The sequence below is a fragment of the Centropristis striata genome, chromosome 2 (genome assembly GCF_030273125.1).
Source record: "Centropristis striata isolate RG_2023a ecotype Rhode Island chromosome 2, C.striata_1.0, whole genome shotgun sequence".
Taxonomy (NCBI): Eukaryota; Metazoa; Chordata; class Actinopteri; order Perciformes; family Serranidae; genus Centropristis; species Centropristis striata.
In genome coordinates this window covers 45,572,771-45,599,426 of record NC_081518.1, presented here as the reverse complement: position 1 = coordinate 45,599,426, position 26,656 = coordinate 45,572,771, and the positions used below count along the sequence as shown (strand labels likewise).

General features: G+C 39.4%; 1 protein-coding gene across 1 annotated transcript in view; it reads right to left on the bottom strand.

The window, feature by feature from the left end:
• Nucleotides 1-10,301: 10,301 nt before the first annotated feature.
• The window catches only part of LOC131987013 (coiled-coil domain-containing protein 81-like), a 23,835-nt gene continuing 7,480 nt past the window's right edge, over nt 10,302-26,656 (bottom strand). The window contains exons 2-16 of the mRNA XM_059352167.1: nt 21,641-21,702; nt 21,393-21,546; nt 19,839-20,023; nt 19,674-19,748; nt 18,604-18,775; nt 17,171-17,267; nt 16,067-16,160; nt 15,533-15,679; nt 14,588-14,686; nt 13,627-13,796; nt 13,434-13,512; nt 12,165-12,275; nt 11,348-11,457; nt 11,138-11,263; nt 10,302-10,771 (exon numbers count right to left, since the gene is read on the bottom strand). Of these exons, the coding sequence (XP_059208150.1) occupies nt 10,633-10,771; nt 11,138-11,263; nt 11,348-11,457; nt 12,165-12,275; nt 13,434-13,512; nt 13,627-13,796; nt 14,588-14,686; nt 15,533-15,679; nt 16,067-16,160; nt 17,171-17,267; nt 18,604-18,775; nt 19,674-19,748; nt 19,839-20,023; nt 21,393-21,546; nt 21,641-21,702 (1,820 nt within the window). The 3' untranslated portion in view covers nt 10,302-10,632. The remainder of the gene's footprint in view (nt 10,772-11,137; nt 11,264-11,347; nt 11,458-12,164; nt 12,276-13,433; nt 13,513-13,626; nt 13,797-14,587; nt 14,687-15,532; nt 15,680-16,066; nt 16,161-17,170; nt 17,268-18,603; nt 18,776-19,673; nt 19,749-19,838; nt 20,024-21,392; nt 21,547-21,640; nt 21,703-26,656) is intronic.

Genomic DNA, 26,656 nt, shown 5'->3' with positions numbered 1-26,656 from the left:
TCGGGCGCGGCGCTGTGGGCTCAGTCCCTATGCGTACCAAATGTCGTGTCTTCTACCACTGTGCTCGGGGTAGGGGTAAAACATGTTACTTCGTTAAAGTATGTGAGCTGGAAATGGGCAAAAACAGCAGGAAACGGCATTTTCGATGCACAATGGCCAACTTCCTGTACGTTTTAGGGTATGGGTTCTTGACAATTTTTGGTGCGTCTTCCTATGATACATGTATGTACCAAATTTCGTATCTCTACGACATTCCTGTGCGAGGGGCTTCATTTTCTTGACTTTCAAGGGGGCGCTGTTGAGTCATTTTGCCACGCCCATTCCTAGGACCACTAGAATACATACATTTCAGCGGAGATGTATGTATATTCCAAAAATGGTGACTTTTTGAATATGATAAAGCCCCCAAAAAGGCGATTCATTTTTTGGAAGAAAAATAATAACAAGCAGTACTGAACGGGCCCTTGCAGTACACGCGTGTCGGGGTATGCTGCCGTCGGGGTGTGTGTGTGTGTGTGTTTCAGGGGCCAGTCTATACCACCCCTATGAATTTCATTGCCTTAAGTCTTATGGTGTGGCCAGGGTGCTAAATATGAAATTAGACTGCCACCAGAGCGCCACCTAGGGGCCGATCAATAAAACCTTCAAGGGTTATCCTCAGGAGGGCATTGACAATAAGTATACCAAGTTTGGTGTTAATCCGACCAACCGATTTGGAGATATAAAATACTTCAATTTAAAGAGCGCCACCTAGTGGTCATCGCCCAAAATTTTGCAGAGAGCCTCAGGGGCTCATGGGGAAGTAGTAACCTGAGTTTCATGTCATTCAGACACACCAATGTGGAAATATGCAACACTTCTTGTTTTGTGTTGATAATAGCGCCACCTGCAGGAAGTTGTTATTTAATAGCTTGAGTTTTCTTTGGGTTATCAAAATTCTTTTAATAATTTTTTGTCATGAGGGTCCATAGATGCTTTGTGCAAAGTTTGGTGCAAAACGATGAAATTGGGTTATAACAAACATGAGGCTGAAGCCTACACGAACATCAGCGATACATGAGACATGTTACAAACTTCTCCTGTTCTACATGTTGAGCCATTGAAACTATTTGTGTGACTCAGAGAATCCAAAACATCATCAGAGGAGAACAGAAGGTTTTCTGGTAAGCTCTTATGTTTATTTGTTTGTTTTCTGGGTCTCACAGCAGGAGGGAGACCTCTGCGTCATCCTGACAAAGGGGGTTTTCCATGTTTTTATCACAGTGGGAACATTGTTCCAGTCTCACAGGCTGTTTTCTTTCTTCCTGCCTGCGCTTTTATAGTTTCTACAGTCTATTGTGTGGGATACCTTTAAGATATTTCCAAATACCTAAGTGTATCTAACAATTTCCCTTTGTAATACAATTTTTTTCTTTGAGAAAGTAGGAAAGTCGATTGTGGGATAAAAGTGAAAGAAGCATTCTTATTTGGAATACTGTTTCTTTTCTGTTTTTTGAGAGTTTCTGAGGAAGTGTTACTTCTCTTTTAGAGAACTAATTTCTCCAAATAAAGAGCCACTAACCCTATCACTTGGAAATATTCTCACATATTCATGGGAATAAAGGTTACAAATGACAAGATATTGGTTCAAAGATGGTAACTTAATGAACACCAAATGGAAGCATCTTTTAAATAAAATGTATGGAATTAAAGAAATAACTCAAAATTAGAAATAAAGTTAACATCATACAACTCAATAAACAACGTTTCTAGCTATACTCTGTTAATAGCAAAGACAATAATGTGATATTAATAATATTGATGTGAGGGGTTTGTTTTTTCTCTCTCTTTCTTAAAACTAGTGCAGTGCCCATAGGAAGTATGTATTCGTATAGTGGGAGATTAAGTAGATAAAACACTTACTTTGCACAGCATCCAGAGCGGATTGTGTTACTGACCAGGTGTAGGCCTATCACACAAAGGGGCGGAGCTCCCCTGAAAGGGGCGGAGCTCCCCTAAAAGGCGTCCGATCAGAAACAGTGCAATGCCGCAACACTTCCTACGTAAATAATGATACTTTGTAAAATGAATTCAAAAATCTTCAAAATCGAGGATGCACACCTTCTTGCCACATACAAAATCTTAGGTCAGTCTGACTACACACACACACACATACACACACACAGAGACTCTTCTTGCTTTTATAGATAGATATAAAAAATAAAAAAAACCCTAAGTGTAACTCAAGTGGAAACAAGAGGGGTTTTCCAACTTGAAATTATTGCGAATGATTCACTTAAAAAAAAGCAGAATTTGAAGACAGAGTTTTTGACATTTCCCAATTGTAGCTTTTTACTGTAATTTGTCAAACTAAGTTTTAAGTTTTGTAATATTGAATGCATACAGTCTTGATCAGGGGCTGCAGCAGGAAATGGCCTGCAGCCAGTTTGGCTTGACTTCAGGTCAGTGAGTAATTATGTTACGTGCTGATCTTGGACCTGAGCGGCAGTTCACAAACACACACATACTTACAGCAGGGCTTTGCTATAGCTGTGAGGACGAAATATATTTAAACCTATGCCTTGTGCAATTATATTACAGCGACCTGCCTAAACCTTCATTTCTTTTTTGTCACTTTGTTGAATACTTGTTTTGTTTTGGTCAGTTACAGCATTGTATGGTCTGTTGGTGTATGGTCTTCTGAATATGGAGGACCATATCCAATCAATCTGCAGAAAGAAATCTGGTCAGCTTTGGCACAAAAACCCAATCCTAAAAAAAGTTTGGACAATGTGAAAGATGTCATTAAAACATAATGCGATAAGTTACAAATCATTTGTGACCTACATTTAATTAAATACAGTTCAAAGATAAGACATTGTATGCCAAAACTGGAAAACTTGTATTTTGTAAATATACACTTATTCTGAATTTGATGCATTCTGTTTTTATTTACATTTAACACAGCGTCACAACTTCTTTCAAATCAAATATGTAAATATGAATAGCTTTACATGTGCATGTGTTATGAGTACATCAAACAAGTGCACAAGCACAAAACATAGCAGGTTGCTAATATTGCTGACACGATAATTATAATAATAATACATTTTATTTATGGGCACCTTTCACGTCTATCAAGGTCACCTTACAAAGACTGCAAAAAACATTAGATAAAAACAAGAACACAATCAGCTACATAAAAAAAACCAACAGAGCAGAAGTGAGGATGGCATGGTCAAACAGAAAAGGCTAATCTAAACAAGAGTTTTGAGCTGTAATTTGAAGGTGGAGAAAGGTAATCATCATGGAGGGTTCCAGAGACGAGGGGCTGCATGGCTAAAAGCTCTGGACCCCATTGAAGAGAGTCCGGAAGGAGCAGTAGTGAGGAGCATGGAGGAGGAGGAGGATCGGAGGGTGTGGAGGTGCAAGGTTATCAAGAGCCTTGAAAGTGAGAAGAAGTATTTTGTAATCGATGCTGTATGTGACAGGTAGCCAGTGCAGTTGTTGGAGGACAGGAGTGATGTGATTTATGGAGGAGGTTCTGCTGATGACCCAGGCAGCTGAGCCAGTTGGAGTTTATGGATAAACTGACTAGCTAAACTGCAAGAAAACCAGTTCAGTGTTTCTCCTTTAGCCTTCTTGTTTGTGACACTCTAAAATACAACTAAAACCAGCCTGAGATTTACTCTTCAGTCTCTTCCTCCCTGCCAAGATGTCTATAGAGGCTGCTGAACCCAGTTCTGATGCATGGCGCCCCATCCTACATTTTCTGTAACTTTCCAAAATCAACTCTTCTCCTGAAGCTCTCTTTTTGTCTTTCTTTCCATAATTAACCAGCAGTGGTGAAAATAGTGCTTAAACAGTAAAGCCATGGGCCATAAATATCAGAACAATTATCCCTCAGCTTCATGAAATTTTCCTTCCCATCAAACTTTGGCCCTTCATTCCCTCAGCCCTTTGTTTGGGTTAGGGTTCGGTCAGCACCACTGAATTTTATCACCCCATGTTTGGTGCTGGTGGAACCAGAAGTTATGAACAACTTCCTTGAATAGCAGCCGTTTTGGAAAGATGACTGGACCATTTTAAGCTGCAATTTTTTTCATCTTTAAAACTGCATGAAATTCTTTATTTTATTACTTGAGGGAACATAGACATGCTTCCTGTAGAGGTGAGGGGAACTGCAGTAGTACTCCAGAGGCTTCTCCCTGTGTTATCTGCAAACTGTTGCCTAAAGAAAAGTTCCCCCTTGTGCTGTCAGACTGGACCTGGAGCTGCAGCTCACTGGGACCTGTTCTTCATAATATCAGTAGACACACTCTGTCTTCATTATTAAAGGACACAGAACAAGTGCAGAGGGATCGGAGAGAAGGAACTGAAGCTGATTAACAAGTGATGACACAGGGACTAGCCTGCATGCAATCAACTGTTACTGGGACTTACAAAGAGTGTGTCTGTGTGTCTGTGTGTGCGTGTGTGTGTGTGTGTGTGTGTGTGCGTGTGTGTGCGCTTGCCCAACAGCTCTCTCAAAGTGTAAACAACTGATCATGTGCTGGTTGTCATTCAAAGATGCAGCCTGCTCTCACGATGTGTTTGGTTCACAGGGATTGTGCGCTGGTCATTGTGGGATGGCGTTTGGGCAGGGTGGGAACATCTGGATCTGAAATGAAGCTTGGACACTAACTGTCAAAAAGCCAACCACAGTCTGCCTGCCAGTAAAACTAGGATGGATATCCTTTAGATCTGCTAGCCCTGGTGTAGAGTAAATAATGTGGTGAGAGTTAAGCTAGTATCTCTTTATGAGGGTCTCTAGAGGGACTATGTAGCTATTTGTATGACAAAGTGTGATTAAATAATGTAACCCTGAGTGATCTATATGATGTTATATGTATAATCAATATGCTGCAGAGATTTAACTGAAAGGTGGAGAAGTACTGGAAGAGAGGAGAAGTAAAATAAGGCCTGGATAAGAATGTTAAGTTTGTGCCAGAAAAACACCTGTGATCTTTCACCAGAGATGTTCATTAGAGTGCTGGTAAGAATAAGAGAGAAGCAAGAATAAGAATAAGAAGCAAGGTTACCCAGCTGGGCAAGAAGCAGCATTAACTAGGGCTAAATAAGAAAGACTCTGAGTAAGAAATGAAAAATAGAAAAAGCTGTGTATGACAGACAAAGATGAGTAAGAAATAAGAACATAGAAAAACTCTGTGGGAACCAACGGATAATTTTAAGTCATAGTAAATAAAGCATAGAAAGGCCCTATGAGAACCAATGAATGATTTTAAATCATGGTAATATTTTCAACCCCTAAACATATTGATGTCTCTCTGCCAGGGGATGAGGTAATGCCACCTGCACCTAGGGGGGGCGGATTTGGAGCAGCCCCTAGGAGGAGAAATCTAAAGAATTAACAAATTTTATTGGAGGAAAGGTCATAATAAATATTAATGATGGGATGGACAGATGTGTGTGATTTCTCTATAAAACCTCATGTAAGTGTCATTTCGAGTCAGAGAGCTTATGGACTGCACCTTGTGTGTATTATATTTGTTCTCTCCACTTTTTATCGATAATAAAGTGTGTCACAAGATCTTGGACTCCTGCTTGAAGATTTTTGAGACTTGTTAGAGAGTTTTTTTTGGAGCTGTTTTCCAACTTGGCTTTTGATTAACTGTTAAAGATAGAGAAGTAATTTTTTCCAGTTGGACTCCTTTAAAAACTAATTTATGAGCTATTTGACCTACAACTTGGACCAATAAATTACACGACACTGGGAAACACAGAAACACACACACACATACACACACGAGAGAATCTAAGGGTAGGCAGAGGGAAATAGAGGGTGTTAACGGTGTTTCACAAGTTTCCTTAATTTCACAGATTTCCTCCAGAGGAATTAAATTTACATTTGAGCCAAAGGACACGTTTGTGCTGTTTCAGTTAGCCTTAGCCTCATATAACCCTCTCCATTGGCTATCAGTCATCATGTGCATGACAAACAGCATAAAGTATGTTGGTCTCCTAGTGTCTGCTTCTTACAGGGGAACATAGATGCCCCAAGAGGCAGTGCCCTCCACCCCTCTAATAACCCCTCGATGCTCTCCAATGACTCAGCTTGGACGACATCAACTCAGTGAGCCTCATCAAAGACAACAATGAGTCCATTGTAAACTAATTTTGTACCCTAGTCACCAGAGAGCTGTTCCAAGTCCCAAATCCTCAGCATTTAAAGGAGCAGTGTGTAGGGTTAGATAGGGTCTGTGTTTTCATTGACTTTAAATTATCTCTTCATATCTACAAAGGTAGCAAGTATTCTTCCACTAATCTTACCATGTTACACCAGAGATAGTTCAGAAACAAGATGGCTCACTGGAGAGTCGTTGACTGCATCTGTATCTCATGGATTTGGGGATTTTCGTCTTGGGGAGGCAGGTCCTGTGTCTATTCATTATGATGGGAGAATTGAAAGTTAGCAAAAATGATGATCTATCAAATTTTGGACCCATTTTACATAGGCCATACATTTTACAAACATTCACACTGAGACACTGAAATGTGGTTATCAGATAGACAAATCTGGACAAAATTAACTTTGTTTAACTTTTCTCTGTCTCAGCAACAAACTATCACAAGGTCTGGAAAGACAAAAGCGCTTGTGTCAAAATTTTAACGTCAACTCTGCAAACTAATTTTTGTAATGCTTAATGTTGCTGGAATGTGCTATAGCCTCATAATAGGACCTGTAATGTCAAGTAAGGTAAATTAACTCAAACATGTGATGCAAAGACTTCTTTGCTGCTTTGATAGAACAGTAAAACTTGCACAGATCTCATTTTCCAGACTGATCCTATGTTTCAGATTAGTAACCTAGTCTGGGTCAGCCTGCCTGAAATATTTTTACACAGTTGGGGTCTGTGCAGTTTTCTGTGGGGATTCAACTCAGTAAGTTATCTGTGTCATCTCCATTCAAATCTATAAATGTTCGATCAATGTGTTTATGATTAAATTGTTCACAAGAGCACAACGGTCTTCATAGATGTATCCTCTTAACTTTGCTCTAAGAGCCCACCAGATCGATGCATTTAACATTTTCTTAAGGGAGAGTATTCTGCTGGACACTCTATTGGCTATTTTTTTCATATCGCAGGGATAAAAAATACTATCACTGTTTTTTTCCATTATCGTGCAGCACTAGTGCTCAGTTTGTTCACAATCTGCCACCTCTCATGTGATGAAGGTCCTGGAGAGACTGGTCTTGGCCCAGCTGAGGCCACAGGTGAGGACGTTTCTGGACCCCTTGCAATTTGCCTACCAGCCCCATTTAGGAGTCGATGATGCTGTCATCTACCTGCTGCAACGAGCCCATTTGCATCTGGATGGTGGAGGAAGCACTGTGAGGATCACATTCTTTGATTTCTCCAGTGCTTTCAACACCATTCAACCTCTGCTATTGGGTGAGAAGCTGCGGGGGATGGGTGTCGACGACTCTAGGATCGCAGGGAACAGTGCTTTCTCCCTTCCTCTTCACCTTATACACCACTGACTTTCAGTACAACTCTGAGTCATGTCACCTGCAGAAGTTTTCTGACGACTCAGCTGTTGTCGGGTGTATAAGAGAGGGAGAAGAGGGTGAGTACAGGACACTGGTGGACAGATTTGTAGAGTGGTCCGAACAGAATCACCTGAAGCTGAACGTCACCAAGACCAGAGAGATGGTGGTTGACTTCAGGAGGAAGAAGATGCTTCCACAGCCACTTCTGATCAGGGGGGAGGTGGTGGAGGAGGTGGAGGACTACAAATACCTCGGAGTGGTGATCGGCAACAGACTGGACTGGAAATCTAACACAGAAGCTGTGTACAAGAAGGGGCTGAGCAGACTCTATTTCCTGAGGAAGCTGCGATCTTTCAATGTGTGCAGCACCTCTCCATCATGGACAATGATCAGCACCCTCTCCATCATGGACAATGATCAGCACCCTCTCCATCATGGACAATGATCAGCACCCTCTCCATCATGGACAATGATCAGCACCCTCTCCATCATGGACAATGATCAGCACCCTCTCCATCATGGACAATGATCAGCACCTCTCCATCATGGACAATGATCAGCACCCTCTCCATCATGGACAATGATCAGCACCCTCTCCATCATGGACAATGATCAGCACCCTCTCCATCATGGACAATGATCAGCACCTCTCCATCATGGACAATGATCAGCACCCTCTCCATCATGGACAATGATCAGCACCCTCTCCATCATGGACAATGATCAGCACCCTCTCCATCATGGACAATGATCAGCACCTCTCCATCACACAGTAGAAAGACAGCGGAGCACCTTCTCTCACAGGCTGCTCCAGCTCCGCTGTCAAAGGGACAGATACAAAAAATCTTTCCTGCCACATGCCATCACACTGTACAATAACAAATAATAGTCTGGTTCATTACATACCGTCGTTATGCACTTTATGTGTTTTTTATGCACACTGTTCATTGCACCTTATTTGTTTCATAGCACCAACATTTTTATACTGCATATTCATATTTATTCTGCACTGGAATTCTATTCTGCTCCTTAATACATACTCCTTCTTTAGACACTTTATTTGTATTTTTACATTACATTTTATTGTATTTTATTGTATTTTTATATGTTATTGCTTGAAGTATGCCTAGGTTGCTCTTTTTATTTAATTATTTAATTGTGTTGTCATTGTCTCTGTGTGTAATGCTGCTGCTACACTGTAATTTCCCAGCTTGGGATAAATAAAGTCAGTCTATCTATCTATCTATCTATCTATCTATCTATCTATCTATCTATCTATCTATCTATCTATCTATCTATCTATCTCACCACTAGATGCCATTAAATCATACACACTGGTCCTTTAATTAAACATTCAAGTACAAGATACCACCCAAAGAGAAAGTAATCCATGCTTGAAATAGGATTAGTAAAAGTGCTTTTGTTACAATGCAGCTATTACTTGGAGGCTTGTTCATAATTTATAGGGAAACTTGAACTTAAAAATAAAGCACTCACCCTTAAGCACAAGCCCTAAATCCAGCCTGCTAAGATGTTCACTCCCTCAGTTGTTCAGGGGTCGATCTCTCTCAAGTCCACTTGAGTTTTAAGAGTATTGGAACATCACTTAAGGAGAAGTCAACAGGGGGTTCTTTAAATTTCTCATAAAACACACCACAAGGCTTTGCACAAGTGAGTATTTGACAATATTTGAGGAATGTCTCACTTTCTGAATTCTTCAGATATTGGCACTGATATGATTGTATCACATATTTCACTGTCAGAAATTTCATTTCAGAAAATGCAGTGTTTTAAAGTACTCCTGTAGCTGGCAGTAAGGCTGCAGCAGTAATTTATTGTACAGCAACTAGTTTAATGGAAGATCTGAGTCTGTATGTGGATTTGTAGATGTTTTCTTAGGGTGGGCCCTGTCCTGGATCACATATCTCTTTCCTGAGATACAGCATGTAATTGTGCATCTGTTTCCGTACAAAGACCTTGAAAATGCCTCCATGAGCTCATTAAGAGAGATCAGGCTTCACAGAGAACTGGGACTACAGCCAGAAGAATATTGTCATGATCCTGCAACACATTTATCATCTATATAAACTCCCCACTGCATGAACCCATCCGCCCATATCAGAGCCACATACCTTCTTTCATCCTCATCTTGTTTTGTTTTCCTCACGCTCCAATTTGTTTTCAACCTCTTACGACTAATAAAGAAAACCACAGTGATTTATAATGCTTGTGTTTTTGTGTTTCCCTCCTTCTGTTCTCACAGTCCTTACAAACTTGGGCGCCTGTTGGGGCCCTCTTGCTTTTCATCTCTTTCTAAGTAGGCCTGCTGTACTTTTCTTCACGCACTGCAGTATAGACAACCTCCCTCATCACTTGTTGGGGTCAGATGCCATTCAAAGTATGTAATGCCCAAGGACAGGGATGGGCCCAACAAACAGTCTCTTTACTTCTGTTGCCACTGTGCTGCAGATTAAAACCCGTTGACTGTATAAATGAAGTGGAAGTAGCATCTGTCTATCTCAGTCTGAAAAGTGAAGCTAATGTTGAAGTGCCTTATATCGACATTCTTTCTAATGGTCAGCAGGGGGTGAGACTGATGACCTGTTGAAAAATGACCAAACTTAAAACTTGTTTACCTCAGTAAACATTTTCCTCATGAGTTTATGGTTGGAAGTCTTCTTCAATCCAGCATGATGTTCATTTTATAAATGATGGTTCCATTTAGAGTAAAATAGACGATGAAGCAGGGTCTGCTTAAGGTGTAGCTATCTTGCCCAAGGACAAGAACATGACAATTTTATTGACTGAATATGTTATTAGTGAGTATTGTTACATGCAATCTTTGGACACATAAAACCACCATATTATAGGGGGAGGGGGGTAAAAACAAACATAAACTCCAAAAACTACTGTCAGAAAGAAGAAATAATAAATCAGAGAATAGCACATGCTGCACACCATAACATCCAAGTATCAGGAGCTTCACATATCCTTAACTTCTATCAATCTTAAGTGATGTTCACAAGATGAGTTACGATGGTTGAGGTGTTGTTTTCGGCTGTGAGGTATTGATGTTGAAGTGCTGCAGGCTACACTGTACATCAGATCATAAACTCCGAGCCAGAGAAGTAATGAGAGTCTTTCCAGATGTTGGTCTCTCCACAGTTGGTGGTTCTCCTCTTACACTGGCAGCAGCGCCTGTACTGTGCAAGCTTGTCTACCAGGAGCTGACCAGCAGACCTGACCACAAGGAGGCAGAACAAAGCAAAGAAAGAATGAATGACCAGTACATTGCAGTCAGATGAGCTTTGTAGCCCAAAACCAGGAGAGCATTTACTCAAATTTCAAGCAATCAGTACATCGTGGTATAGCCTTTTAAAGTTTTTGTTTTGACCTTTAATCGAGCCATGCTGTCCTTAATTGAATTCTTAAATGTAAGATAACTTGAGCCAGTGTATATATCATGTCTGAAACAAGAACTAGAATTTGGAAAATTGCCCCAAAGATGCAATAACTTTAATGCCATTCAGACCACATTGTTAGGGTGAATGTGTAAACACTTAACAATGTTATGATTATATAAATGGTGATTCTACGTCCACACACCTCAGGAAGCGCCTCTCCTCTTCCTCTCGCTGGTGTTTGAGCTTCAGACTGCGACTCCACTCGTCCTCCAGTGACTTACTGATGTCCTTCTTCATCTCAAAATGATTGATGCGATCCAATATTAACCTGGACAGGAAACAGCAGAGAAAGGCAAAATACCATAGTTTCCACACACTAATTGTCATGCATTTCTGTTATTCTTTTACTCACTCCATTTTGTTGTGTTTGAGAATTTCTTTCTCTCTATCCAGCTGCTCTTGGCGGTTGTGCAGTTCCTCTTTCTTCCTCTGGGTGGCAGCACTGAAATTGACTTGGAAGAGCTGCCATCATGTAAAATAACATAAAATCAAGTTAAAATGGTAGTAGATCAATTTAATTATATTAAATTGATCTACATATTTAGAGGCTATGTCAACCAAAACAACAGTGGTGGAAAGAAGTTATTTTACTTTTGACGTATTTTCCGGCAGTTCTCACTCACTGTTCGTAGTTCTACTTAACAAAAGCAATGCACTTTACTTTGTACAGGAATTCTCAAACACTGTACTTTGTGTTTGCTGCCTCTTGGCCAGGGCTCCCTTGAAAAAGAGGTTCTTAATCTCAATGGGATATTCCCTGGTTAAATAAAGATTAAAAAAAAACAAAAAAAAACACGGTGTTTCCATTTTATGCTTCAATTTCACGACAATTCAGACGGAAGTATTGCTGTTTTTACTTCACTACATTTGTTTAACATACAATTTCTAACATAAAAAATGTACATATAAAAGATTTAATTGTTTTTAAAAAGTTTAAGCCACCCTACAATATATGAAGTAGGACGACCTAATTTTTATGCTGTGATATTTCTACTTTTAGTTGAATAATGGATCCGAGTGCTTCTTCCACTACTGCAAAAAAAATACTATAAAAGCAATGTAGAGACTAATTATAATAGTTATGCAAGTATGACTGGTTATCTCTGATAACAGCTTGAAGCAACAACTGATAAATGAGATATATGGCAGCTATAAGAAACAGAGTTGACCTTCTGTGCCCTCTCTCGGCTCTCTGTGTTGTTGGTTGCTGTGGCACATCGGTTGAATCCGGAGCTTTGAGTCTGGCTCTCTGGAGGCTCTGTGTTCTTCTTATCTCCCACCTAAAGAACACAGCTGTCTCATTTCAGTTTCAGCCCACAAGGTTGAAAGAAAGCCAAATGAACATTTAGTTGCTGGTACCCTTTCTTGGCATCGCAAAAAATATTGAGGAAAATTTCTGAAAAACAAGTTCTGCCTAAAATACTTTTATTTTGAATTAGAGGGGAACACAACACCTTTATATGCTAAACATGGAGTAAAACATAAGCATGATTTTGTTCCAACAAAATCTTAGAATCAATCAGGAGAAGTGCCGTTTTTTTTATTTTTTATTTCCATTTTTTCCTTCTTGTCAAAACCCTACATAACCCACAATGCAACTTGTGCTGTACTCTCTGCTTACACTTTTCTCCGAAATTTAAGGACGTCAAGCTAGTAGTAGCTAATATAGCTTCGGACAGAGATGAGGGGTGTACTTACAGTCTGGTAAGCTTACGACTTTATTAACTCTAAACAAGCAGATTTTTTTCTCCGTTTTAAAGGAGTGTATCTACAGACTTCACCTTTAACGTCATCTATGCTTCTTTTATAGCAAAGGAACCTGAATGATTTTTGGAGTTGAAAAAGTCTCTCTTATACATTTGACAAGTAAGCTACACTTGTTATATAAATCCAGTAATAAAAAATCTTAAAAGTTGTTGTTGAGAGAATGTCAGTTAGCAGAACTGGTTTATTTAAGTGGTTAATGACAGGATGTGGCTCTGACATGTAACCAGATCCAGTTCAACATGTCCTGGCTGGCAGGATGGGCGGCAGCTTTACTCTTCCTTTGACCTACAACCTTCCTCAACCTGAAGAACACAGCAACACATTTAGACATCCATAATCTCATGTTGAGATTCTTCAGTTATCAGAGGGGAAAACAGGAAAGGAAATTACTTCTCTAAAAGCTCTTAGGCCACCTTATATATATCATGGTGGTGTTTCTACTTGATACTAATGTTAATAATTACCAAACCAAAATTAGATAATTGTCAATGTCTTCAAACTAGAACACTGCTAAAGTAAGCCTGAAAACTATTCTCGATATATCCTCTGAGAAATATAACAAATCTGATTAAATTACTGTTAGACTAAATACATTACGAAGAATACAAAAATATTTTCACAAACATCCCCCCTGCAAAAGTCTGAGTCAACTTTGAGAAGTGTTTTCTTGCCTGAGTATCCAGAGCCCTCTTGTAATGAGTAGTTCTCTCGTGTTTCTGCTGGAGCTGCTGAGCCTTCTGTAAAGCTATCCTAAAATACACACACACACACACACACACACACACACACACCAGATGACACACCAGTTATCACAATAGATGACTATTCAAAATGCCCCGAGCAGTACCGCTGTAGCAGACTCACTCCTGGACCAGCTGGACCTGGTCTAGACGCTCCATGAGGAGACGGTTCTGCTGGTCTTGAGTCTCGTGTTGCCGCCGGCTCTCTATCTGGCTCTGAAGCTCGTTCAGGTAACGATGCTGCTGGATCCTCCTGGCAGGAGTGAGGGGCCGAGCCGGGAAGACGAATGAAGTCTAAACATAAGGGATCCAGAGAAGACTTAGTGACAAGAGTTAGTCTGATTTCATGTTTTTAAAGTAATAATCCTTTATTCGGTATATGAACTCTAACCCAATTTTTTATACTATTTATAATCATCGTTTCCAACTGTTTTTTCTACTCTCAGCTCGAGTTGACATCAGTTTGTGACGGTTTCTATATTTGCTCCTGCTGGAACATGATTGTATAGTTCTTTGGTTTAGATGTTATTGTTAGTATTTAATAACAGCAGAAAGTGCTGCTATACTCCGTCACAGCCACAGCAGTGGCGGACAGGACAAAGACACAGAGAGCACAGAGACCAAGGAGGACCAAAGAGAATATACGCTTACACTTAATAGATAAGATCATAAAACACCTTGGTTCTGTCAGGCCAAACGCAACCAAAGATCACCTGAGAGGAAACTATCCAAACCCTCCAATGCAGCTCCAGAGGGTGAAAAGAGCTGCAGCCGCCATGGGCAGTATGAGAAAATTAGTGTTTTTAAAACATATATGTACTAGTAGAAACCCAAGATACAAGTATGAACCTGAAAATGATCATAATAGGTTCTCTTTAAATCACTGCATGTGCAAACTCTACTGCTGCTGTTTAACATTAAATGCGTGTAACTGGCAAAATATGAAGTGGCTTTTTTCATTGTAAGGCAGTCAGTGAAAAAACTGTATTTGTCATTAGTGGCAGCACTCTTAACAGATACACTAGATGCTCTTCTGCTGTACTCCTTAAAAAAAACAGGACAGAAACTGTAAAGTGTCTACTCACGGGGAAGAGAGGGCAATGAGTCTTTGCTTTCTTCTCAGACATTTGCAGATTGAATGTAGCAACCTGCTTTGCATGCTCACGTTGTTCGTTCAGCGTCTCCTGCCAGATGAACACACATAGAAACACGCCTTGTATCATCACTTTTAGTGAAAAAAGAAAAGAAATTCCCAGGATGACATATACTTAGCAGGGTAAAGAAAATACACTTTTCTTAGAGGGCAGTTTTAATGAACCATGAAATCATATTGGCAAAAACAACATGCAAAGCACTTCAAGTTGTTTCATTTTGACTTTTAATATCCCACATGTCCCACACCTCTTTCCCAGTGCTTTCTAGAGGATGAAGTTGTTTTCTCAGCTCTCTGGCCCCGACCAGTCTGGAAGCACCCTTAACTCCTCAATTGTTGAGATGTTTTCTTTTTTATTGGTTGTGGTTTTATTGCTGCTTTGACATAATGGTTTGAGTTTTATCTATGTGCCTCTGGCCATGGAACCAAGAGTTTCTATATTCTCTGTCTATGTGTGTGGTTTTCTGATCACTTAAAAAAAAAAAAACTAGAACCCACAAATTCCCAGAGCACTCATAAATCACCTTCAGTAATCCAAAGCAGACAGTATAAAATATGTATTTATTGAAGCACTTGACCTTTACATTAACAGGCTGTTCTCATTCTCTGTTCGTAGTTACACAAATGTAAACTAATGTACTCTATATAGTAAGCCAGGAAGTGGCCGGTGTTTGTGTCCCATTTGACTGTAAAAGCAAAGGTTGTTATTTTAAGTTTACCTGTAAATTAAAGCTCCATGTATAGATACGTAACATTCTACCAATTCTACTAATGTATTACGCAACTGCATCCAGTAGCATTTACTATGACCAAAACCTGTTTTTTTTCCTTTTTGTACTGTATTTAATCCAATTGAATCCCTTCAACACACACACACCTCTTCTTCTTCCATATACTGCTTGTCTCTCTGCTGCTCTTGAAGCAGTAAGAGTTTCTCCTGAGCTTTCTCCTCAGCCTGCTGCTGCTCCCTCAGGTAGACTGGAACATTTCTTTGGGCCCGCTGCATACACAGGTAGCACAGTTCCTACGATGATAAGACAGTTACTATAATTATACACTGTATTTGATTACTGGTGCAAATATGTAGCTATTTTCCTCACAGGCTTTAATATGTTATATTATATGTTATATAACATGTTATTATATATTCTATATATATGTTATTCTGACTTAGAAACACACCTAGAGATCACTTGAAAGAGACCTGCCCCTCACTGACACCAATAAAGGTTTACATCTGGCATTTCAGTCAAGCTTTACTTCCCAAGTTATTTTGCATGAAATAACATTCTTCAGCGATTCATTTCCTAAACTACTTATTCTGTGCATGGTCTAGGAAGGTTCCTGGAGTAAGACTTACACACCTACAGCACAGGGATACATGAACGCACCAACACATACACCAACTCACCTGTCCTGCCCGGGTGTGGCCAGAGCAGCTAACACTCACAGGATGTTCCTCCAGTTTGGGAGTGACCTCTGGTGGTTTGATAGAAATGGTGGGCCTGGAAATGGAAACAGGTTCTTTATTTCTGTAAAGGGTTGATCCACCTGAATGATTCCCTTGAGCATGTGCAGTTTGGTTATTATCTTATCGCTGTGCAATTTCATTGTGCATAAGAAATTGGAATGATTCATAGATTATTAGATTGGTGTCTGCACGAACATATGCTTTCACACATTTGTCAGATTTAGCGGGTACAAATCACCTCTATAATTTGACCAAAGTCCATAGATTATTAGGTATTGATGATTCAATTAATTTTGACACAGCACAATAAAAAGAAAATTAATTTGGCTTGTTAAATTTGTAATTGTAAACCATGTTATAAGGCATTTCTGCATGATAAAAAGCTTTTTATATATTATTACATCCCCCCTCCACAATTTATTCATATTTATATATTAAACTTTGTTTTAATGTCCTAGTTATTTTTTTCATGTCTGTTCTTATTTGGTGGATGACCTCCATTGAAGCCCCCAATATTTATATTATTATTATATTACCAACACAACATATTTATAATACAGGGGGAAAAAACTACTACAAATCTAATACCTGTTTAGGATTTTTTTTCACATTCAGTCAGCGTTTGGCCCCAGAGGGTTAAAACAGAATGAGTGGCTGAAATGAGGTTTACTGTCATCTGTAGTGACTGAAAATAAGCTTCAGAGTCTCACTGGACTTGCAGCAAGATAAAAACAAACAAATAGGGAAATCATTTTAAACTCCAGGGAGGACCTTCTCTTTTGCCCATTCTCAATTGAAGAATTTGTATCATTTAACCCAGATTACAGGTTTGAGTGTGTGTTGATGGTGCTGAAGTGATGACAGACGGGAATCTGTCCCACAGGTATTTGTGCATCATTGATGGAGCTGGAAGCTGCCTCAGGCCAGTAACAATAGAAGACCCCCACTGAGCTCTCTCACTGACCCATCTACCTGCAAACAACAGCTCTGTGCACTGCAAACTGAAACCCCGCTTGTGTTTTTGTGTCTTTGTGTGTGAAGTACCTGTCTGCAGGGGGGTTTGGATTAAGTTCTTCAGACAGGCTGACGGCTTCCATGGCAGGCAGCAGTGACTGATGGGATTTTCTCTGTTGGAGAACTTCTGTAGAGACACACGACACTCAGAGTGGGTTCACTCTTCCTGAACATAGCTGTTTGTATGTAGCTCCTCAGATGGCAACTACAGATAAGTTGTTCTGTTCTTTTTCTGTGCTCCATATCTTCCTATTTCTTATTTTTCTTGTTTTGTTCCATGGCCAGATCCAAGTTGTTAAAATGCTGAGACTCATTAAGCTGTAACATATAGCTTATCCGGTCTTTTAGCTATTTATTAGAGCTGTCCATTCTTAAACACTGCCTTTCGTCATTTTGTGTAATGTGAGAATGAATGCTTCACCTCACCCTGCTGGGGGAACCGGTTCTTATTCTGGATGAAATGACACACCTTAAAATAACAAGTTGACATTTCGGAGAAATACTTATTCGCTTTCCTGTAGATGGATTCATCCCACTCTCATGTTTGAATGATAAATGTCAAGCTACAGCCAAGTTAACTTAGCTTAGCATAAAGACTGGAAACATGGGAAAACAGCAGCTTTATATTTACTGAAGAGTCAACTTATATTTCTACATGAATCAGACAAGCCTTTTTTTTTTTAACTGATCGTCTGCTTGGCCTCCGGTATTGCACTCGCAGCTTTTTCAAAAACCGTTTATCCAAACAACTTCACACTCAACACTATTTCCTTGGCTCCTGATTTTGGATTTAATACCTGTAAGTAAAAATCAGAATGTAATGATTTCCAATTCCCTTTCGACTTACCTTCAATTAAATACAGAACAAAGACAAGATATTTAATGTTTAAACAAATTAAACTTTCAAAAACGATATCTGCGCTATTTATCAGGCATCATTTTGACCAAAATGTTGGTGACATTAAGTAAACAAACCTACATGTATACAAAGGGAAATATCAAGGTCAGCCAAAATGAATCAGGTCATGTCCATATATCATAGAATAGGTTGATATTGTTATTATCGTGACAAGCCTAATTACAATGTAATAAGGGGTCCCCTTTCAATACACTACACAGTGTGTACAATGTACACCATGTAAATATCAAGAAATTGTGCTTGACACATTTTCTTGGGTCCTCATCAATATAACCACCAAGTGTGAAATCAGTCAGATGAACAATTGTCAAGAAAATCGAAGGACATACTGACGGAGACTGCTTCAATTTTAGTTCACTGATGAGTGATTAACATAATTTCCACCACATCATGCACCCTCACAGTGGAAAACAAATGCATTTTTGCTTTGCAGCAAGTTGGCAAGAGATTTGAAAGGACTTGAAATTGATTCAATACTTAATTTAGATTCATTAAAGTGCTATCAAACCCCAAATTCTCAACCTTTGGCAAAAAGCTCTTTCACCTCCTGCATTCCTCTGGTCTGGAGCTGGAGACAAGCACCATACATCTTTGTCACCAGCTTTGTTGTCTGGCTGAGGAGAGCAGACGGTTGGCAGGGTGACGCGGTTAGCAGTCTGTAGCCTCTGAAGCCTGGACAGGCCACCAGACAGTAAAGAGACACTGCTCCCAGGTCTCTGCAGGGGCAAAAGTACAGAAGATCTGTATGAATGCATACATTAATGATATACTGAAACATGCAAACCATCATGAATGCCTTACACTCTAAAAAAAATGGTAACTACTGGACTTAATATGATGGGTTGCTTGTAAAATATTCTACCCAAATATGGGTTAAAATTAACTGCACTGCTGGGTTATGAGTCACAAGCATTTTGGTGTAAGACGGCGCCCAGGTTAACCTTAATCACATCCAGTAACGTAAGCATTAGCTAAGTTAAGTAACATCAACTTGGTATGCTAGCTTGTCTGGTTTCTATATTGTGATAGAACATTGTATTGTAACACCCCGCCTTTTCTACGTTTTTTTATTTTATTTTATTGTTTCAAACACTGGGATCTCATCTAACTATCAAGCTAACTAGCTAGCAAGTTAACGTTAGCTAAAGGGATTAGTTCCCACATAATTTAGTATGTTTACCACCCAGAGTAGCAAACTAGGTTAACATAGGTAGCAGGCCAAAGTTGGCCATGGACATATTGATTGCAATGAATATTTAGCATTACAAAGGCAGTGATATTTTTCCTTCATGTCTTATTTAGGTAGGTGTAAATGTATATAGAAACCTGTTCTTTTACTGTTGTTCATCAAGCGCACAAGGTGATGCTGCTTCTTGTAGGAGCCGAGAGAAGAATTACGGTTACCCAAACCCAGCTGGGACTTGTCTATATACAGTCTATGGTCTAGACCCAGCGGCTGGTTAATTCCAGGGGTGTCAACCTGACCCAACCACTTTACCCTGCAACCGGGTTACACAAAAACTACTGGAAATACCCAACATGAATGACCCAAAAGGCTCAACCCAGCATTTGGGTAGATATAATAACCCACCATTTCTTTGTGTGTATACTTACAGTATTAAAGGCCAACAGCAGCCGACCTGTTCCATCCATGGCATTAATAAAATCTCTGTTGAACTTCATCCGCACCTTTGAATAATATCAGATGAGATTCGATAAAACAGAAAAACAATGGTCATAGTCTACAACTAAGAAATACAGTATGAGCAAGTGGGCCACCTTGTTGTTCTTGAAGGACAAAACTCCAATTCCCTGGAAGGTGAGGAATAGGTTTTGTTCGGAAGCTAAAGCTCTGAACAGGAGAAGAAGAGTTTCTCTAATGCAGCCCTCCACTACGTCTCGACTGAAAGGAGTCTCTTGCGACACAGCTGCAAAGTTCAATTGCACCACTGGTAGATGTGTTGCTGCAAGGGAGAAAAAACAATAATACTTAATGTTCTTTTATTACAGTTTTTCTCAGTCGCTTTGCTGCATTTCTCACATCAATATTTAAATTTGCTCCAGGGTTAATGCATTTCTCAAAACAATTAGTACAAACTGCAAAACCTAGTTGTTAACCTGCAAACGTGTGTCACTTGCTCAAAATGGATAGCTCATTCCTCAAAAGCAAGTATTCATTTCAGTGAAAGTGTCTGTGTCATCAAAATGAAAAGTCCTGACACCTGACATTGTTTATGAACAAGATAATCAAATGGCTTTGTCATGTTTTCATTATGACAGTTTACTCTGTAAATGTATAAGCTCTTTTCAATTCTAATTAGTTCACAGCATTGTGCAAAAGGAAAACAACAGCCTTATTTACAACAAACATAAACTCCCTTTGGGTAGAGCTGTGCAGTGTACAGTGTCACAGTGTTGTAGAAATGGTCCACACTATGTCCTGCTTGGTTCATATATGTTGTAAAGTGTTTATGGTTTATGGGATTCAGCTCTGAGTGATTGTAGAGAAGTGGCGTATTATTGGTTCAACTAATGCGTCACACACCCCTTCTGATCAGTGAAAGATGAGTTTCACCTGAAAGTTCCACCTGAGTTTCACCTGAGTTTCACCTATTTAATTCCGGAAAAATTTTCAGTAAAAAATAAAGATTTAAAAAAAATGTATAAAATTTGCTCGACAGATTTTGACAACTAGTTCAACATTTTTGTATGTAATGACTCAAGCAATGAGATGAGGACTATTAGTTTTATATGGAAAGACTATTCAGCATTCACAAGTATAGTTAATCTTGACTGACGAGACATAAGCAAATGATAATGTTATAAAACAGCAGAGTTGTATGAAAGCACTTGATGCATATCCATAAGTATTTGTAATATGTTGTAAGGAATGAGAAACTGCTACTATGATGTGCACAAATGACTAAATGTTGTGGAGGTTGAACTAACTGTGTAAATGTTAATATTGATGTGAGAAATGCACCAAAGCGACTGAGAGAAACTGTTATTTTTTTTTTTTTAATTATCCAGCCTGAAATTATATTGAAATTAAATAATACCTAAAGCCCCTAAAATGTGGCTTCCAATGTTGAGTATACCTACAGCATTATATTTATGAGTAAATAAGCAATAAAGTAATACAACCCCCCAACTATCATCTGATTCTAATATTTCTGAATATTTCTTGCTGCATCGGGTGAGTTAAAATATTTGTATGTCATATGTATATATTATTTATTTAATTTTTTATCCTTTTTGTGTCACTTTTTTCAGATGCATATGGGCTGAAAAAAATCCTCAGAAACCATGGCTCAACTTCAAAAATGGGCTCACCTGCAGCCAGTGGCCTGACCTGCTTTAAACCCAGAGACTTGACTAGTTTCCCAGCCAGGAGGAAGATGGGTCTTTGGATTATTGTGAACTTGTTTCCTATGTTCAACTTCTGCTGAGAGAAGGTGAAGGTCCCCAGCCCTGCCAGATTAACCCCCTGTTACAATGAAGCACTCAATCAGTGATACAGTAGATGGATGGATGGATGGATGGATGGATGGATGGATAGATAGATAGATAGAGAGACAGACCTTCTGTAGGGTCATCTGACGTTCAATATACGCGGATACATCTGCCCAAATACAGTTAATATCTGAAAACAAAAACACACATTAAGCTTGGTTATAGCAGTGATTCCCAACCGCTGTTCCGTGGCAGAAATCATCAGGTGTGCCGTGGAAGATGATCCAATTTCACCTGATTGGTACTCTAAGTGAGCGGCGTGAAATGAGAGGCAGAACAATTAAATGCTCTTCCAACAGAGAGCAGTGTATCAGCGAATCTCGCGAATTCACACGTAATCAAGTGATATAACCGGAAGAGAATCAACATCTCCTCATTAATGACTGGAGACAAATCTAGCGACTCCGTCTTAATGAGCGCTAACAAGCCGGGCGACCTCGTTAGCTACAGATAGCTACAGTTAGCTCTGTAGCAGTACAGTGTGTATGTGCTGCTGCTGCAGGCAGGGGCGTGTCTAGGATTTTCTTCTTGGGGGGGGGCACGCTCGGGGCACAGACTGTGGAAGGGTGGCACACTGAAATTACATTTAAATAATAAATGTTTAAATGTCCCACAGTCTTAAACATAATAAACAGTAGGCTGAGGTATGTATATAACTATTTTATTTACCCAAATAATGCACAGAACAGTGTCGCCTCCAGCATTTTGAAATTGTATCTGACTGAGTAAAATGTTTTGTTTGTTTGAATGGGTTGATCTATGCTCGTGAAGACTATACTGGTGTATAACCTGGTAGTAATAGTATACGTATTAAGATAAAAAGCTTGTGTTTCTAAGGGATCTAAGCCTCTTTATTACCTTAATGAGACAAAAACAACCAGTTGAGTTTAGTTATGAGCAACTTTATTGCCACTCTAACATTACTTATAACAGTTAGAGACAGTTTGTGTACATTATTAACAAACAGGATTATAACAGCTAAATGCACCTGTTTTAGTGTTGATGGGCAAAGTGGTCAACAAATACAAAGCAACAGGTAGAGTCATGATTTAGTGAGTCCTCCAACCATGAGAAGAGCTTGAACCATGAACTGTTGAAGGCGTCTTTCTTTCTTTTTTTTTTATTGATGTTCATGCCAGACAAATACAAACAAATACATGTTACCTTGTTACAGTTACATGGATAAGAAAAACATCTTATGAGCATTTGTCAGTATCTGCCCAGTCTTTTAAACGGGCGTGGCCAGCGTGGTATCTGTGATTCCTGGGTTATTCAACAGGTGCCATTCTGGATTGAGCAGGGCAGGTGTTCGGAGTAGGCAGTTAGAGCTAGGCGAGTCTCCTCGCCACCAGTTTATAAAGTTCCTGGAACACTTATTGTGATAATATCCATAGTGTAGGGAACGTAATCCCTTAGTGGAGAGCTGGTCCAGAAGTCCCTATTTCAGGGCATTCTCGGGGATCAAACAAGGGTTTTTGACCAAGTGTGTGCCCAGAACCTTATTCACAAACAAAATTATTGCATTCCACGTCTTTAGTTTTGTCACACTCATATAGCATATGCACCAGAGTTCCAACCTTTCCATTACATCTCCAACATAAATCACTGTTACGGAGTTTCAGTCTTGCCAGTTTGGAAGGGGTCCAGTAGGATCTATTTAATATCTTATAACAAATGAGTTGTGATTGTGCTTCACGTGAATAACCATGCCATGATGCACATAATTTCTTCCAATCATCTTCTGGAATCTCTTGAGCCAGGTCCCTATCCCAACATGCTTTTAGACCATCCAGTTCTGGCACTTGTGTACTTCTAATAAGTTCATAGAACTTTGAAGCTCCTCTGTCTCTCTCCAATCTTGTGGGAAATTACCTGGATTTCTGTCCGACTGTGCTGAATATGTTTGTTTTAGAGAATGCAATGTCTGATTTGTAAATATCGCCAAAATTCTGAGTTACACAAATTATATTTAGTCTTAATTTCATCAAATGATTTGTCCCAGAAGAAACTTTTCTTATGTATTAACAGTTTCTTGTTATACCATAAGGAGGATCTGCTTGATAAATATGGATATTTTTTTGTTATTTGATGAGCAATTTTCCATGTCTCTCTAGCAAAAGCCATTACCGGGTCTTGAGAGGGGACTGGTCTATCTGTTTGTGAGAGGAAGGCCTCCACCGAAAATGGATGTACCAGTTGCTCCTCTATCCTGACCCATAGAGGGATCCTTGTAGGCGGCAGGTGAATTTTAGATAACTGTGATAAAGAAAAAGACAAATGATACCAGTCTATTCGTGATAATGCTAAACCCCCCTTGTCTTTTGCAGCATATAACTTAGTCCGATTAAACAAGGGCTTTTTCCTGCCCATATAAACTTCTCTATCATACTGTTGTACGTTTTAAGTAGTGAGGAAGGAAATTTTAACGGTAACATGGAAGTGATATAATTGATCTTGGGAGTTAAAATCATTTTAACTAGATTGAGTCTGCGCAACAGGTAAATATAGATCTTATCCCAATTTTGTAACAAAATTTGAGTTTTCTGAATAACTGGAGATATGTTGGCTTCCATTATTTTTTCCAGGCCTGGCGTTAATTTAATGCCCAGATATGTTAATCCTTCAGGCATCCATCTGAATTTCCAGTTCTTTCTAATATCTGGGGGGCACAATTTTGATAACGGCATGGCTTCTGATTTTGAACAATTAACAGTATAACCAGTTATCTCTGAGAACAGATTTATCACTGAGCAAATTTCTGGGACTGAGGATTCAGGATTACTAGACATCAATAATACATCATCCGCATACAGCAGGAGCTTGTGTTCTTCTTGACCCGCCTGCACACCCTGTATATTTGAATTAGTCCGCAAGGCTATAGCCAGGGGTTTAAGAAACATAGCAAAGATTAGAGGTGATAAAAGTGAGCCTTGTCGAACCCCACGATTTAGTCTGATTTGAGGTGACATAATCCCATTAGTTAAGACTGTGGCTGATGGATCAGAGTACATTATTTCCACCCACTTCCTACATATTTGACCAAATCCAAATTTTTCTAGCGTATAAAACAAAAAAGGGAACTCCACTTTATCAAACGCCTTTTCTGCGTCTAATGAAAAGGCAACCATTGGTGTGTCATAATTTCTCGTCCTCCACATAATGTGTAAAAGTCTTCGAAGGTTGTCTGCAGAGCTGCCCTCCATAAACCCCACCTGATCCTGATGAATGAGAAATGGGACCACTTCTTCCAATCTTAGTCGCTAAGATTTTGGCGAGAATTTTCTCATCCACATTAATCAAAGGTATAGGGCAATAATTAGCACACTGCTGTGGATCTCTACCCTTTTTAAGCAGTAGTGTAATAACTCATGCTTCCAGGTAACCTACCTCTATGAAATGTATCTTGATAAACAACTAGTAATCTAGGGGCAAGATCATCCATGAATTTCTGATAGAAATCTACTGAGAACCCATCGTTTCCAGGGGCCTTTCCTAACCTGAGACTTCTGATTGCTTTCTTCATCTACGGAAATATCATCCTCCAGAAGTACTCTCCCATCCTGAGATAGGGTAGGAATTTCAATTGAGGAAAAAAAAACTTTCTAATTTGTGTTTGTCTGTCCCACCCTGATATGTATACAAGTCCTGATAAAATTCCCTAAAGGTGGTATTTATGTCTCTTTTGTTCGTAATAAGGTTATTGTCTTTATCAAAAATCGATGGAATAACATTTTGAGATTGTATTTGTTTTACTCTGTGTGCCAGTACTTTACCAGCTCGTTCTCCCTGCTCGAAATATTTCTGCCTGGTACAGAAAAGGGCAAATTCAGTTTTCCTGTTCAGTATGTCATTTAGTTCACATTTAAGTTCATTCAATTTACCCCACGTATCAGAGTCTTGTCGCTCTGTGTGTTGCTTTTCAAGCTTTTTGATGTCTTGCTCTAATTTGAGTAGCCTTTGACTTTCTGCTTTTTTGATAAAGGTACTTTGAATAATACGCCCCCTCAGAGAGGATTTGAAAGCATCCCACATTACCCCATGGTCTTCTATAGAGCCTTCATTGTGTTCCCAGAATTCCTGCATCTCAGATTTAATAAAGTTGCAATTTTCTTCCCTGTTCAGCATACAGTTGTTAAAACGCCATCTCATGCTTTTTTATGTTCTATCTAAGGGATGAAGGACTATATCCACTGGTGCATGGTCCGATAGCACTATATTTCCAATTGTAGAACTCAGCACCTGGCTGACCATATCACGAGATAAGAGAAAGTAATCCATCCTAGAATAACTTGAGTGGGGATGTGAAAAAAAAGTAATGTCCTTTTCATGTGGATGCAATAATCTCCAAATATCGACAAGACCCAACTCTTCTGACAACACATCTATTGCCACAACACCAGCAGTGTTTGTTTGAGTAGGTTGATATGTTTTATCCATTATTAAATCCCTTACTTGATTAAAATCCCCCCCAATAATTATATTACTGTTCCCCATATTTCTAATTAGGTTACAGACTTCGTGAAAAAAAGTCTGGGTTGACAGAATTAGGAGCATAGATATTAGCAATGGTCATCCTTTGACCCTCAAAAGTGACATCCAATATAACCCATCTACCTTCCTTGTGCAAGACATGTTTATGAATCTGGCAAGAGTTTTGCTGCCTCCTCATCGTTTAGATGGGTCTCTTGAATGAGGGCTATATCAGCCTTTTTTTTCTTCTGACCATGTTATTGCACCTTGATATATTACAAGTTACAATTTTAAACAGCGCCATGTTGCTCTCCTAATATATTATCATACAACCATCCCTTCATATAATGTCCCACCATCTTGGTTGCCACACCTCTGATATTAAATGTTTTCAGGAATACAAAGTTACAAGTATTACAGCTATATCTGCATGAGACACCTAGGGTTACACACTGAACAAACACAAACTTAGAAACACACTGCAACAGCAGCCTACAAACATGTTACTTTCCAACATCAAACCTTCCTGTATGGATCCCTCAACTGTGCCTCCGAGGCCAGCCAACTCTCCATTCCCCCTGTGTTTAAGTATCGTTTCTAACCATTGCAATAAA